This window comes from Mus pahari, chromosome X (genome assembly GCF_900095145.1).
Source record: "Mus pahari chromosome X, PAHARI_EIJ_v1.1, whole genome shotgun sequence".
Lineage (NCBI taxonomy): Eukaryota > Metazoa > Chordata > Mammalia > Rodentia > Muridae > Mus > Mus pahari.
This window is the reverse complement of record NC_034613.1, coordinates 1,839,494-1,854,431: the sequence shown is the minus strand read 5'-3', so window position 1 is coordinate 1,854,431 and position 14,938 is coordinate 1,839,494. Positions and strand designations below refer to the sequence as shown.

At 49.5% G+C, this 14,938-nt stretch overlaps 1 protein-coding gene across 1 annotated transcript in view; it reads left to right on the top strand.

Annotated features, from left to right (window-relative positions):
• The first annotated feature begins 1,234 nt into the window (after positions 1–1,234).
• The window catches only part of Ccdc120 (coiled-coil domain containing 120), an 18,099-nt gene continuing 4,395 nt past the window's right edge, over positions 1,235–14,938 (top strand). Inside the window, 7 exon segments of the mRNA XM_021187985.2 lie at positions 1,235–1,612; positions 12,037–12,138; positions 12,141–12,190; positions 12,307–12,397; positions 12,535–12,668; positions 13,746–13,886; positions 14,205–14,490. Of these exon segments, the coding sequence (XP_021043644.1) occupies positions 12,120–12,138; positions 12,141–12,190; positions 12,307–12,397; positions 12,535–12,668; positions 13,746–13,886; positions 14,205–14,490 (721 nt within the window). The 5' untranslated portion in view covers positions 1,235–1,612; positions 12,037–12,119.

The window sequence follows — 14,938 nt, the reverse complement described above, 5'->3', positions numbered from 1 at the left end:
GTTGGTTTTTTTCGAGACAGGGTTTCTCTGTGTAGCCCTGGCTGTCCTGGAACTCACTCTGTAGACCAGGCTGGCCTTGAACTCAGAAATCCACCTGTCTCTGCCTCCCAAGTGCTGGGATTAAAGGTGTGCACCACCACTGCCCGGCGCAAAGGAAGTTTTGTAGAGATGGAATGGTCTGTTAGTGAAAGGTGGTTTGTTTTGGTAGGGTGTCCACGGAGCATGGTTTGCAGTTAAACCAGTGATAGTTGGAAGCAATGAGAGGTGCGGGTGGAGTCTTTATTGAACATAACTGGAGCTCTTTGGGGTGGCGTTGCAGGATCTTGGATAACCCACTCAGAATCGACAGAGGGTGGTGTGGAGATTATAGTGTTTGGGGTATACAGAAGGTGTTTCCCATGCACCGTGAATTTAGGATTTAGGAATGATATTTGGAGTTTGGCTTCTTTTTTCCATTGGTAGAATACTAGCCTATTACATATAAGGAAGGCCCTGGCTTCCTGAAATTCTAGGTACTGCAAATGAATGAATGATTAATATAAATGCTGTTTAGAAGTTATTGGCTTCAAGAGTCAATTGAGAATAGTGAAAAAGGACTAGTTTGGAAGCTATGGATGGCAGTTTATTGGTGCAGACTGAATATTGATGAAGGATGGACTGGAGGTACTGTTTGGGATTAACAGTTGAAGGAACTATGGGAAGTGATTTGGGGGTGCAATTCAGATGTAAAGAGAGATTTGGAGGCTACTGGAGTATAGCTTGAAGCACACACTCTAAGGGCATGCTATGAAAATCAAATTGTGCATACAATTTTGACATCCAAGGAGGTAACTTGCAGGTCTAACCTAGGGTCAACAAATGATTTCTGCATGCTTGATCAATAGAATTGTGCGTTTGGTGCAGGCCAATGACAGCAGAGAATGGCCTAGCTTAAAGGTGCTGCTTGAGATCAGACAATACTTTGGAGAGATAATTTGGAGGATGGTGGAAGGTCGTTTTGGGGAACATCTTGGAGAGGGCAATAGGAGCTTTTGGGAGTACTTTAGAGGCGTGATAAAGGCTTACCGATAGCATTTGGGATATTGTCTTAGGGAAGAGTGACTTGGAGTCAGAGGATCAGGGCGGCTCACCTAGGGGGTGTGGCTTAAAGCTCTGCCGCCCCCAAAAAGCGCGTGCGCACAAACTCCCCGCTTCTTCTTCATTCCTGGTGCTCCCAAAGCAGGAAAACCTAAGATCCAAGCTGGCGCCTGCGCACTTTGTCTCTGCCGCTGCTGTGGTCCCGCGCCCCGCCCCCCTCGTCCTCCAGCCCCCTAGGTTCGCGCTCAGAGGCGGAGGTGGCTGTGCAGGCAGAAACGGACGTCCTGAGTTAAAGGTGAGGGGCGCGGGGCCGCCGCCCACGGCGGGGCCACCGCACCTCTCCCGCCATCCGGGGGTCCCCCATCTGCCTCTGAAGGCGAACGCTTGTGTGTGCGGTCAAACGCGGCCCAGAGGTAGGGAGCAGGCGAGTAGGCGCGCGCCCAGGAACGAGCGGGGCGCTGCGAGAGAAGGCGCGCCCACTGGATCCCTTTCAACCTCTACGGACCCCACCTGCGCGGCAGTGCGAGGACCCTCGGTAAGTAACCATTCCTGCCAGAAGAAGAAGGGTGGGGACAGGGCGGGACGAGCCCTGGAAACGCCCACAAGGATGGACCTGCGCGCGCACCTACACCCTCTGACCCTATGCCCCCACCCCTGACCCCTGTCTGACCTGATGACATCCCTTTTACACCCCAAAGTCCTGGCAACCTTGGCCCAGAACCTTCAGTTCTACCCCTGACCTAACTATATTTTGGCGTGGTGTGATCTTGAACCCCTTCTTTGTCCGCCCAATTCTGATTCCCAACCCCAACCAGGTTTGTTTTTGCTCCAAATACTTTCTTCCTTGACCCTATCCTATCCTCCAAACCCTTGTTTCAGTGCACAGCATTAATTCAGATTCTGATCTGATGCTTGACCACACTGTTCTTAAAATGCTTATCCAGTCTCTGAATCCCTTCCAATCAAATGCTCTGACACTCTGTAACCTAATTTGTTCCAGTTCTATCCTGATTGCTGACCTCTGACTTCTGTAATGCTCCCTCCTACTATTCCCCCCCCCCATACACACACTGCTCATCTCCATCAGGGCTCACTACCTTTAGACATCCTCTTCTGTCTCCTGCAGTTTTTCCTTTTTCTGTCCCAGCAGCACCTACTGCATCCCTGTCTTCATTCTGCCCTGGTCTTTTCTTGTTCCTGACCTCGCCTTGAACCTGCTGCCCTTTCCCTCTCCTGCTCACTGGCTTGGCTTATCTCAGTCATACTTTCTAGCTATTGTTCTATACCATTGATTGTCTCCTTGTACTTTCTGTCCTCTTCTGAACCCCAGTCTTCTATCCAGTGTCTCATCTTGGCTGTATTCTTCTTTATAGATAGGATTTGTCTATGTAGCCTTGACTGTCTTGGAACTTGCTATGTAGTCCAGGATGGCGGCAAACTTGTGTCTACTGCGTGCTGGGACTATGAACTTGTACCAGCACCGTGCTCCACCTTAGTTTTTAGACAGGATCTTACTATGTAGCCCAGGCTGGTCTGGAACTTGTAAACATTCTGTCTGCACCTCTCTCCAGCCCCCAAAGTGTGCTCCTTCTACCGTGTAGGCTTGGAAGCTCCGTGTGCCAGAGTGCTAGGGTTACAGGTGTATCCCACCATAGCTGGCGCCTGCTCTGCCTCTTGATCACCATCCTATAGGGACTTTTTCTGTTTTACATCCTGCACTCATTTTTGTCCTAACCTCTCATACCACCCCCCAAAACAAGCCCCCTATTTCACCTGTTATTGTGGCCTTCCTTCTCCTTCCTAACACCCATTTCCCATCCCTTTTGCACTCTGGATCTCATTATACCTTGCCTCAGAACTTGAAGGCTCTGTTGTCTCTGGGGCTCCCAAAATGTGCTCCTTTTTTTTTTTTTTTGATTTATTTATTATTAATCTGAGTTCACTGTAGCTGTCTTCAGATTCACCAGAAGAGGGCGTCAGGTATCATTAAGGATGGTTGTGAGCCACCACGTAGTTGCTGGGATTTGAACTCAGGACCTTCAGAAGAGCAGTCAGTGCTCTTAACCCCTGAGCCATCTCTCCAGCCCCCAAAGTGTGCTCTTTCTATTGCTTTTAACAGGACCAGGTAGGTTTGTAAGCTCTGTGTGGCAGGTGGAGTTTTGTATGAGATTTCCCCTCCCCCATCTCCACCCTAGTGATCTCACAGGGAGCTTGCATTTCTCTTCCTGCACCAGGAGTGCATGGAAATGTTCCTACACCTACCTGCTTTCCCCAAATGTGAACGAACAGCCTAAATTATTCATTGGCTCTCTGGGAGTCTGGGAGTCTGGATCATGTTTCCAGCCTTTCTATATTGGGGATTGTCCCATGTTGGGTATGGGAGGTATGGAGGTTGAAAACGCACTAGGTTGAGAGACAGTCACAGGGTATGTACGAGTCTTTGAAGTCATGGTGTCTGCTTCACCTGCCTTTGATCTTAGGGGTACGCTCTCTGCTCTTTGGGGGCTGACAAAACAAAACACTTTTCTAGGTCACAGACTTCAGGACTTGGTAGGGGTGGGATGAGAGAAGGGGTTTATCCCTTTCCCTCATGAAGTTATCAGTAAACATTTTGATGCTAAACCCATCTCCTCCATTGGCATCTCTGTGTGAGTGTGTAGGGCATAGGCAGTGACTATTGCTGGATATTGGAATGAAGCCCGTTCAGCCTCGTAGTGCTATGTACCTGTATCTCCAGCTACCCAAAAAGCGGATCTTGGGAGGGTCACTTGATCCCAGAAGTCCTTGTTCATCTCAGGAAATAGCAAGAACCACAATTTGTTTGTTTGTTTCTCAGACAGGGTCTTGCTAGGTAATTCTAGCTGGCCTTGAACTCCCTATATAGACCAGATTGGCCTTGAACTCACAAGGACACGCCTGCCTCTGCCTGGCAAGGGACGTCACCCTCCAGAATACTTCTATATATTTTTAATTTTTTTTTTGAGACAGGGTTTCTCTGTATAATAGCTGTGGCTGTATTGTAACTTGATTTGTAGACAAGGCTGGCCTCGAACTCACACCCATCTGCCTGTCTTTGCTTCTGGAATGCTGGAATTAAAAAGGCGTACCACCACACTGGGCCCCTTTTATATTTTTTGACAAAAATAAAATATAATAAGATTAAAAAAAAAACCTATCACGTTGATGTTGGATAAAGTAAACCAACAGAAGGAAAAGGCACAAGACTCAGAGGTGCACTCATTTACACAATCAGGAGTCCTATAAAAACACTAAACTGAAGCTGGTGGTGGTGGTGCATGCCTTTGATCCCAGCCCCCAGGAGGCACTGCAGTTCAAGGCCAGCCTGGTTTACAAAATGAGTTCCAGGACAGCCAGGGCTACACACAGAAGCCCTGTCTCCAAAAACCAAACAGGCAAACAAACAAAAACCTAAAAATGAAGCTGAAAGCTATCCCATGTAGATGCTGAGGACATGGTAAGACAAATCTTTTAAAAAGTGGGAAGACGAGGTGGTGGTGGTGCACGCCTTTAATCCCAGCACTCGGGAGGCAGAGGCAGGTGGATTTCTGAGTTCGAGGCCAGCCTGGTCTACAGAGTGACTTCCAGGACAGCCAAGGCTACACAGAGAAACCCTGTCTCAAAAAACCAAAAAAAAAAAAAATCATGACTTAGATTGTGTGTGTGTGTGTGTCTGTTGTGTGTGTGTCGAGGGGAGACACTTCTTTCAAATATGTCTGCTTTTGGCAAGGAGGGAGAATTTAGAGGCTGAGATACCAGCTCTGTCTATCCCAAGTGTACCTGAATATGTTTACTTCTTTATAGAAAAAATTTTATGTTTATTTCATATGTGGAAGTAAGGAATGCTTTTATCTCTATCTCTGTGATCATGTGTGTGTGTGTGTGTGTGTGTGTGTGTGTGTGTGTGTGTGTGTGAGAGAGAGAGAGAGAGAGAGAGAGGAGCACATACAGGCGAGTGGATTTAGACAACCTTCAGGAGTCAGCTGCCTTCTTGCACCATGTTGAATTCTTGAACTCAGTCTTCCAACTTGGTGGCAAGCACCTTTTTACCTATCCTGCTGGCTCTGTTTATTTTGTGTATGTATGTCCTTGTATGTAAGGGCTCATGTGTGGAGATCAAAGGAAAATTTTAGATGTTGGTCCTAGGCCTCTAACTCGTTTGAGATAGGGCTTCTCATTTGCTGTGTATCCCAGGCGGGTCGGCCCACATGTTTCAGGGGAATTCCATCATTGCCTGCTATCTTGCTGTGGGTGCTAGGATTACAGACCTGCAACATTGTGTCTGGCTTTTATATGAGTTCTAAGTTGTCAGGCTGGATTCAGGAGGGTTTTCCCCTGCTAAGGCATCTCTTTGGATGCCCCCATGAATACTTTCAGTTCTTGATTTTGGATAGTGAAAATGCAGACAAAGTTACCCAAGAAAAGAACAAACAAACAGACAAACATCTGTTTCAGATTTATTGGGCGAGGCTGAGTGATCCAGCTTTGTCTCAAAAGAAGCATCCAAATATATCTGTTTGATTCAGTGCGGAGGAACCCTTGTCATTATACCAGCAACATGCTTTGCGTCCTAATCCCCAGGCTGTGTCCTAGCAAGCTGGAAATGGATTAATTCAGTTACTTGCAACAACTCTATAAGCATCTGTTCCCATTTTATAATTGCGTTTTTACACAGGGGCTCACTGTGAAGCCACTGGCTGTCCTGGAACTCACTTTGTAGACCAGGCTGGCCTCGAACTCACAGAGATCTGCCTGCCTCTGCCTCCTGAGTGCTGGAATTAAAGTTCTCCTTGCCTGGCAATGAACTGTTGTGTAATTTAACATTGAGGACTCTGAATCCCTCACAACCCCCGATTTCCCTCTTTAACAGATGGGGACAGAGAGGCACAGGAAAGTGAGTTTTCTAAGCGGTCACATACTATCACTGTGAGTGACAACAGAATTAAACCCTTGACTCACCATTTACACTAATTGTGCAAGGTCCATGTATGTATAGAGGTTAGACCATCATCTGGTCTGTTAAAATTGTGTGGCTAGACTAAGGCAGTGGGAGAATGCTTGCTTAGCATGCTCCAGGCCCTAGGTTCAATTTCCAGTGCTGAGAAAAAAAATCATGAAGGGGGCAATAATGTATGGGGTGACCCAGCCCCACTTGTCTACTTACTATATCTTTCCTACTTCCTTCTAAACTACTATACCTCTGTGGAATTATTATTATTATTATTAAAGGGTGGGTTTTTTTTATTTTTTTGGTTTTTTGAAACAGGGTTTCTCTGCATAACCTTGGCTGTCCTGGAACTCAACTCAGGCTGGCCTTGAACTCAAGAGATCCTCCTACCTCTGCCTCTTGAGTGCTGGGCTTAAAGGAAGGCTTTCACCGCCACCACCGCAAGGACTTAAGGTTTGTTTTTACTTTTGTGTATGTATCTGTGTCAGTATGTCACCTGTGTACTAGTACCCACAGGGGCCAGAAAGAGGGATCCCTTAGAGCTAGAGTTGACTATGGTGAACCCCGATCCTGATGCCAGGAAGCAAACCCCAGTCCTCTAGAAGAGCAAGTGCTCATCATAATCACTAAGACAGATCTCTCAAGCCTCGAATTTATTGTTCTTTAAAAACAGACAAACAAACACAATTGTTCAAATTGTTGTGGCTGGAGAGAAGGCTCAGCAATTAAAAACACTGGCTGCTCTTCCAGAGGAACCAGATTGAATTTCCAACAGCCACATGATGGGTCACCTGCTGTTCCAGTCTTGGTGTCTGTTGCCCTCTTCTGGACGCTACAGACACTGCAGACGCATGGTTCCCAGACATACAGTCAAGCCAACACTCACGCACAGAAAAATAAGCTGGACATGGTGACACATACTTCTTTAATCCCAGAATTAGGGAGTCAGAGGCAGGCAGATTTCTATGAGTTTGAGGCCAGCCTGGTTTACAGAGTGAGTTCCAGGACACTGAAGACTACATAGTGAAACACTGTCTTGGGGGGAAAAAAAGAAAAGTAAGTGAAATCTTAAAATTTTTCATAGGTGTAATTTTTATTTTTTTTCTTTTTTGGTCTTTTGAGACAGGGTTTCTCTGTATAGCCCTGGCTGTCCTGGAACTGACTTTGTAGACCAGGCTGGCCTCGAACTCAGAAATCCTGCCTCTGCCTCCCGAGTGCTGGGATTAAAGGCGTGCGCCACCACGCCCGGCTATAGGTGTAATTTTTAACTCTGTGTGTGTGTGTGTGTGTGTGTGTGTGTGTGTGTGTTGCATGTGTATAGGTACCCTTAGAGATGTTGTGTGTGTGTGTGTGTGTGTGTGTGTGTGTTGCATGTGTATAGGTACCCTTAGAGATGTTGGGTGTGTGTGTGTGTGTTGCATGTGTATAGGTACCCTTAGAGATGTTGGGTGTGTGTGGGTGTGTGTGTTGCATGTGTATAGGTACCCTTAGAGATGTGTGTGTGTGTGTGTGTGTGTGTGTTGCATGTGTTGCATGTGTATAGGTACCCTTAGAGATGTTGGGTTTCCCTGGAATTGGATTTATAGGAGGTTGTGAGCTCCTATATGGATGCCCAAAATCGAACTCAGGTCCTCCGGAGGAACAGTATGCATGTATGTATATAATATATAATATATGCATGTATAATATATATACACATACACCCTTTAACTATTGAACCATATCTCTAATTCCAAATATATTGTTCTTAGGATTGGCCATTAATGATTTGGTGTGAGCTATATGTTCTTTGGGACCCTGTTATCTATTTTGTCCATTTTCCAGATGAGGTAACCTAAACTCTGAGGCTCTACCTGAATTATTTTCCTAAGTTTTCATCTCTCTTGTCCCTGGTTATAAACATCCATTTCCCCAGCTGTCTGTAGTGGCGCACACCTTTAATCCCAGCACTCAGGAAGCAGAGGCAGGAAGATTTCTGTGAGTTCGAGGCCAGCCTGGTCTACAAAACAAGTCCAGGACAGCCAGGGCTCTGTTACACAGAGAAACCATGTCTCAAAAAAAAAAACCAAAAAGTACAAAAATAAATAAATAAATAAATAAATTTTCCCAGCATGCTTGGTGGTCTCCTGCAAGGGGGGTGGGAATGGTCCATGGTTGCCAAGAGGATACCAGTCCCGCTGCTTGCCTCCACTAGCATACCGAAGGGGGGAAGGGGAGGAAGGACATGAAAGGAGCCTTTGTGTGCCACACATACATTTCACAACCAGGAAGAAAGGTGGGCATCCGGGGCAGCAGGCCTTGATAACATGTGACTGGGGGGACTCTTCTCTAGGCTCTCCTCCCAACATGGAACGCCCCGAAAAACCCTCCCTGTTCAGGGCTGCTGTAGGGGTTAGGTTTGGGTTCTGAGGTCACAAAATAGATGGTCTTACCTGGAGTGCAGCATGTTTGGTATGTGCCCGGGACAAGCTTAGGGCCCGGGTAGGGTTGTGTCGAGGGACTTAGAGTTCTCAGTTTCCTTGTCTGCTTCTCTCCAGGCTAGAACCGGTAACGGGAGACCATGGATAAAGTTGGCTCTTCTTCCTCCTTTCAGCAATAGCCCAGGGCCCAGTCTAGTACTCTGGTGCCGCTCTTTCTTATGGTTGTTTTTGTTTGGTTTGTTCTTTTTTTTTTTTTTTTTTTCTGTATACCCCTGGCTGTCCTGGAACTCACTCTGTAGACCAGAAATCCGCCTGCCTCTGCCTCGGGAGTGTCTTAAGATCTGGTCTCTCCTTAGAAAGGTTAACTTCTCTCTGCAACTTAGAAAATCATTATCCTAATTATGGGAAAAATGGATCCAAGAAGTGTGTGTGTCTGTCTGTCTGTCCATGTCTGGGTCTAGTTCCCTAGCCCCCATGCCTGAGGTGTAGGCAGGCTCCAGTGGCCTGGGGATTTGGGCAGTGGCTCCTCCTACAATTCTTAGAGCTTATTGGCCAGTTATCTCTTAGATATCCGCAGTGAGGAGAGTATTCTGTGCTTTCTCCTTGACCATATCGGGCTCCCCGAGGCACCTGCCCCCCCCCCAAGACTGCCCTCCCAGGGGTGGCCCTAGCCCTGGAAGCGGGCAGGTAAGGGTTAAAAGGTGTGGGCCAACCCCATCCTGTCCAGGTAGGTTGGGCCTTTACCTAGTGGGAGGTAGCCAAGACGGCAGTCCCTGCTGTTCACTTGTACTGCCAGGAAAGCTAGGGCCGGGACGAGACAACTGTTCCTTTGGAGATATTTGAGGCTGCCATCCAGCACTCGGGCATTGGTGAGTCCCCGGGAGCGATGGGCCAGGGCCGTGAGATGGTGACGGCACAGGAACTGAGGAAGTTCCCTTCCAGAGATCCAGATCTGAGGAAGGAGGACCCTGAGAATAGGAGGGTAGCAATAGGAGGGGTGGTGTTCAGTATGGGAGGATGGGGGGGGGGGAGCAGGGCAAAGCCTCACGTGTCCATTTTCCTTTCTTGATATCAAAATAATTCTTGGTTGGAAAATGGAGGAGGAAGAACAGGGCAGACTCAGCCCTCTCTTCTGGGCCCCTTTCCCCCTTTTTATCAGGACTAGTACCTCAGAGAAGACGAACTGAACCGTTTAGAAAACTCTGTTGTTCAGGCATCTGTATCTGCTCGTCCCTCCATTTGTTCAGCCAGAGCGATAGAAGGGGGTGTGCTGTATGTTTGGGGGAGCACTGAGGTGCAGGTCCAGACTGTGTGTGCATTTGCACAAGCGGTGGCAGGATGTGGAAATGGGGCTCTCATTGACAGTGTTGGAGTACCACCCAGGTGAAGTATCTCGGTTGTAAACAGTCATTACAGCCAGGAATTTTTCTCAGCCGTGGTGTCAGAAGGGCAGACCTGAAAAACCTGCTGGGCCTGCCTGCCTGTGTGTGTGTGTGTGTGTCCCCGCATGTGCCCTCTGTAGCTCGCTTGCTGCAACCTAATCCCGTAACAGGACCACAGGATGACAAGGCAAAGCTCTGGTGTGGGCAGGAGGGTCTCAGATTCATATGAGGGCATGGTAGTCGTGATGCTGCAATGTGGTAGATTGCTATCACCACATTCTTACTATCTTACTATCTCTGTCTATTGTCAGGCAGTCTGAAGTTCCAAGGTAAGTGTGTAGAATATGGAAGAGTAGAAGCAAAGGTTCCTGAGTCAGGTATGGAGGTGTGGGGCGTTGATCCACGTCTAGCCTGCCTAGTGACCCAATGACTCATGCCATAACTATGTCCCTGAGGTCAGGCTGATGGGGTGGAGTCGGGGTTCCTGACTGGACCCTGTGTCGACTCCGGGAAACTCTAATTTTCTAAAGGAGGAAGGACGGAGGCCCTCTGATGTGAAACATGAGACTAATGTTGGTGAATGGGTAAATGGACTCAAGGTGGGAGGAGTTAGCTTTCTGTTGGGGCGGAGAAGGGTTCAGGCAAGCCTTGTGAAAGTTTCCCCCCCCCCCCGAATTAAAACGGGTCCTGGGAAAGTAGGAGTTTCAGGGGCTGAGGGACCTTGGAGGCTGAGGTGGAACAGTAAAGACGCCTTATCATGCTGGAATTGCTGGACCTCAGATGGGTGGGCTTGTGAGACCCCCTGCAGTGTACATACTGTCTGTACAAAAGGCTTATGGGATTGCCTCACCATTGCAGTGGAGGGATGCAGACTGTGGGACAAGCAGGAAGATCAGAGAAAACTGGGGGTACCCTGTAGACAGTCTGACCACACCCTATAGTGTGGAAATGGGGAAGGGGCTTCTCCTTGGCTTTCTTGGTTGTCAGGGTCTGCTTTACCACATCATGACAAGCTGTGGATTTCAAGGGGTGCAGGGGTTAAAATGAGAACTCTCCTGTCTCCGCTAGGCCTTCCCAGTCACCTGCCTTGGAGGCTAGGACAGGTGGCGGGAGGGAGGTGATGTCACCTGCTTGCCCAGCTGGGGACTGAGCAGGATGTGGGAGGGAGGGAGCAAACTCCAGAAAAGCAGAAGGAGAGCTGGCAGCTAGCCAAAGCGTGCTCCATGATCAGCCAGTGCTTCCCGGGAAAAAAAAAAAAAAAAAAAAGGGGGGTCAAGTAATGTGTTTTCCGTAGCTGTGAATGGCGCTTCTTGTCCATCTTAGCAGGGCAACTTTTGTATGCTAGTCTCAGAACAGGATGGGAGGGAAGAGGGGCTGGAGGGAGCCTGAGGTCGTGGGGCAGCAGGATGGAATTAGGAATATAGATGCAGATCCACCCCTGATGCCTGGCTTGGCTATCTTGCATTTATTCACCCCGCTGGCATCCGTGTGGACGGCTTGCTTGTGTGCAGCCGTGCTTGAGGTGCCAGAGCTATGATACACTGGGGCAGACGTGCTTCCTGTCGAAATGACAATCCAGGGAGGAGCAGTGTCTTGTTCAACAGTAGCTGTGAGAAGACATCACTCAGGGGCCACCTCGGAAAGGGACATTTAAGTCCCAGAATGAGCTGGGTGTGGTAGTGCCTGTCTCGATTCCTAGCATGTGGGAGGCTAAAGGAAGATTGCCATGAGTTGAAGACTAGTGTGGGCTACACAGTGACTTTCAGGCCAACGCTACAAGAGCGAGAGACCTTATGTCAAAACAAAACCAGCCCCCAAATGATAGGCGAGAAATAAGCTTCAAGTGGTAAGAGGCTGGAAACAGCATCCTAGGCTGTGGCCACAACCCGGGCAAAGGCCCTAAAGCTTGATGGATGGATGGGTCGAGGCACGCAAGAGGACATTGTTAGGGTTGGAGCTGTTCCGTAAGAGGGGTGGTCCTAGGCTCTGCCCTTCACTGGGGAATTATTTCACCGCTGTGTGCTTTCCACCCCTCATCTCAAAAGGAAAGTTAATAATGATGGACCTCCTGCCTGAGGGGTTTGAAAGATTCCTTGTGACATAGCAGGTAGCTGTTCCCGGCACCCAAGGCTGCGTAAGTGCTTACTGTTGTCATACCCAGTTGACTCTCTACTGTTAATTCTCTCCCTAGGTGAGACTCCTGGCAGTGGCCTATGGGCCTCTGAGGAGGTGTTGTAAGTCTTCCCAGCTTCCCACTTACTGTGTTAGCACTCAATGGGAAGGGAACCAAGGTACCAGGCCAAGTGGGTCCAGACATTGACACAGAATCTGAAAGGGAAGGCCAGGTAGGCAGGTGGGGCCTGGGTACTTTATATTCTCAGCTGAAGCCTGGGGAGTGGGGCTGGGCTGGGGTTCTATGGCGTTCTCTTCCTCAGTGCCTCCTGTGCTGTATCACTGCCAGGCTTTGTCCAGCCATCAGCCACAAGGTCCAAGCGGTGCAAGGATGGAAGTCAAAGGTCAGCTGATCAGTTCTCCTACCTTCACGGCCCCAGGTCAGTGGCTGCTTCCACTTCCTACTGCCCCCTTCCTGCCCCAAGTCTCCCTGTGTCTGCTTGGGAGGGGTTGGCCCCTGGACCTGCAGTTGCTCCAGGATGTCCTAGCTGTCCTTACCTTTGCTCCCCCTGTGCAGCTGCCCTGTTTGGAGAGGCTGCCCCACAGGTGACGTCAGACCGTCTGCGAGGGCTGCTTGACCGCCAGCGAGCCTTGCAAGAGGCCCTGAGCTTGAAAATTCAAGAGCTCAGGAAAGTGTGTCTGCAGGAGGCGGTGAGGGCCTGGCCCCAGGGCTGTCATACAGGAGGGGGTGAGGAGCCAGGGGACCTAGGCAGGCATACTGCAGTGATGAATGCCCAACCTCTTCTCTCGGCATTTAGTAGGTTTTGGTACCTTGTGGGTCCTCAAAGAGGTCTCAGAATCAGGGAACTATGGTGCTACAGAACCGCTGTTACTTTTGGATAATTTGAAACCTCCCACCTCCAAAAATCGGGCCACAAAATCCACCCTGAGCTGCCATGGGGAATTGTTTTCCTCCCCTCCACTAGTCCTCCCCTCCATCCATTCATCTGGTTTTTGAGACAAGGTCTCACTCTGTAGCCCAGGCTAGCTTAGACCCCACACTGTAGTCTCGGCAGGTCTCTGCCCCATGCCTCAGCCTCCTAAGAACTGGAATTTTAGGTATGACCCACCACGCCCGACTGCAGTTCTGACTCTTCATAGTGTGAGTGCCTAAGGTAATAATGGGGTTCAGAGGCTGAGGAAGTGGCTCAGTTGGCCATGGGGGTGTAAGGATTTAAGTTCAATCCATAGAACCCATGTAAAACGGAAAGGCCAGCTGTGGTGGCTGACCTTGTGACTCTAACTCGGGGGAAGCGGAGGTCAGGTGGACTTGTTGACTAGCCTAATCAGTAAGTTCCAAGCTAGTGACAGAGGACAGGGTGTGTGTGTGTGGAGGGTGGAGGTGGCATCCTGAGGAACAACATCCAGAATTGGCTTCTGGCCTACACACACACACACACACACACACACACACACACACACACACACTTTAATTGGATCTCGAAAATGCAGCCCCTATATTGGATCATAGGGACTGGGCTTTTATAATTGTAAAAACTAAGAAGACAGGCCTCCAGAGTTCCAATATTCCTATGCTCAGTGCCCCAGAGACTTGGGCCGCTGGAGGACTATACGCCCTACCCTGGGTGGTAGAGACCTTGAGGGGTGGAGACCTCATACTTGTGGAGTATTAAGCAGGGCCAAGCTCCTTGGGAGGGCTAGTTTCTGACTCTTACTACTTGATGCCATCCCTGTAACTCTCGGAGTCTCTGGCCACATTCCTTCCAGGAGATAACTGGTCAGCTGCCCCCTGAGTGCCCACTGGAGCCTGGTGAACGACTTCAGTTGGTCCGCCGGAGGCCCCCTGCAGCACGTGCCTACCCTCCACCACACCCAAACCCAGCACACCACTCCTTGTGTCCTGCTGAGGTGAGCGAGCTGATGCTGGTAAGGGGCAGGGACAAGCCAGGGCAGAATGGCAGTTAGGACCAGGAGGGGAAGAAGCTGAGGAGGGAAAGGGTTTAAAGAGGTGGGTTCCCCAAGTCTATCCAGACAAGCCTCCCATCTTTAGGAAGATCCACAGGCCCTGGACCCTGAGGATGAATACTTTTCTCCCTTAGGAAAACAGGTCAGCCCCTGAAAAGATCAGGCTCCCCTTCCTGTGTAGATGGCCTCTGCCAACTTCCCATTACTGTGCCTAGTCATTTGTATGATTCGGTTCTGTTCCTCCCCTTTTGGGTTGTGCAGGAACTGGCCCTTGAGGCCCTGGAGCGGGAGGTGTCGGTGCAGCAGCAGATTGCAGCTGCTGCCCGCCGCCTGGCCCTGGCCCCTGACCTCAACGGAGAACAGAGGCGGCGCAGGCGCCAGGTACAGGTTGATGCACTTCGAAGGCTGCATGAGCTGGAGGAGCAGCTCAGGGACTTCCGGGCCCGCCTTGGCCTCCCGGTGCTCCAGCCACTGCCACTGTCCGCGGGAGCACTAGTCAATGCCCAGGGTGTCTGCCTGGGTACACGCCTTGCTCAGCTCAGCCAAGGTAAGCTAAGCCTCAGCATCTCCCCAGTGAAAAATGGGCCTGAGAATGGATTATGTCTAATGCATATGCCATTGAAGGCAGACAAGCCAGCAGGGCTTAATGGTCTTAATGGTCATCAAGGAGAGTTGCAATAACCTGACATGAGATTAAGAGAGGGCTTGAATAGTAGGGAACAGGGAGGTGAATGCGCAAGCTCATGGTGGTCTTGGATTCAGGTAAAGGTAGATGCTTTTAGGTGTGGTCAGTTTGAACCTAGCTTCCTTTGGCAGTCTAGGTAAGCATTCCACCATGGAGCTACAGCCCTAGTTGTCTCTTTCATTTGAATTGTTAAGATTTAGTCATGTTGCCGGGGCGTGGTGGCGCACGCCTTTAATCCCAGCACTCGGGAGGCAGAGGCAGGCGGATTTCTGAGTTCGAGGCCAGCCTGGTCTACAAAGTGAGTTCCAGG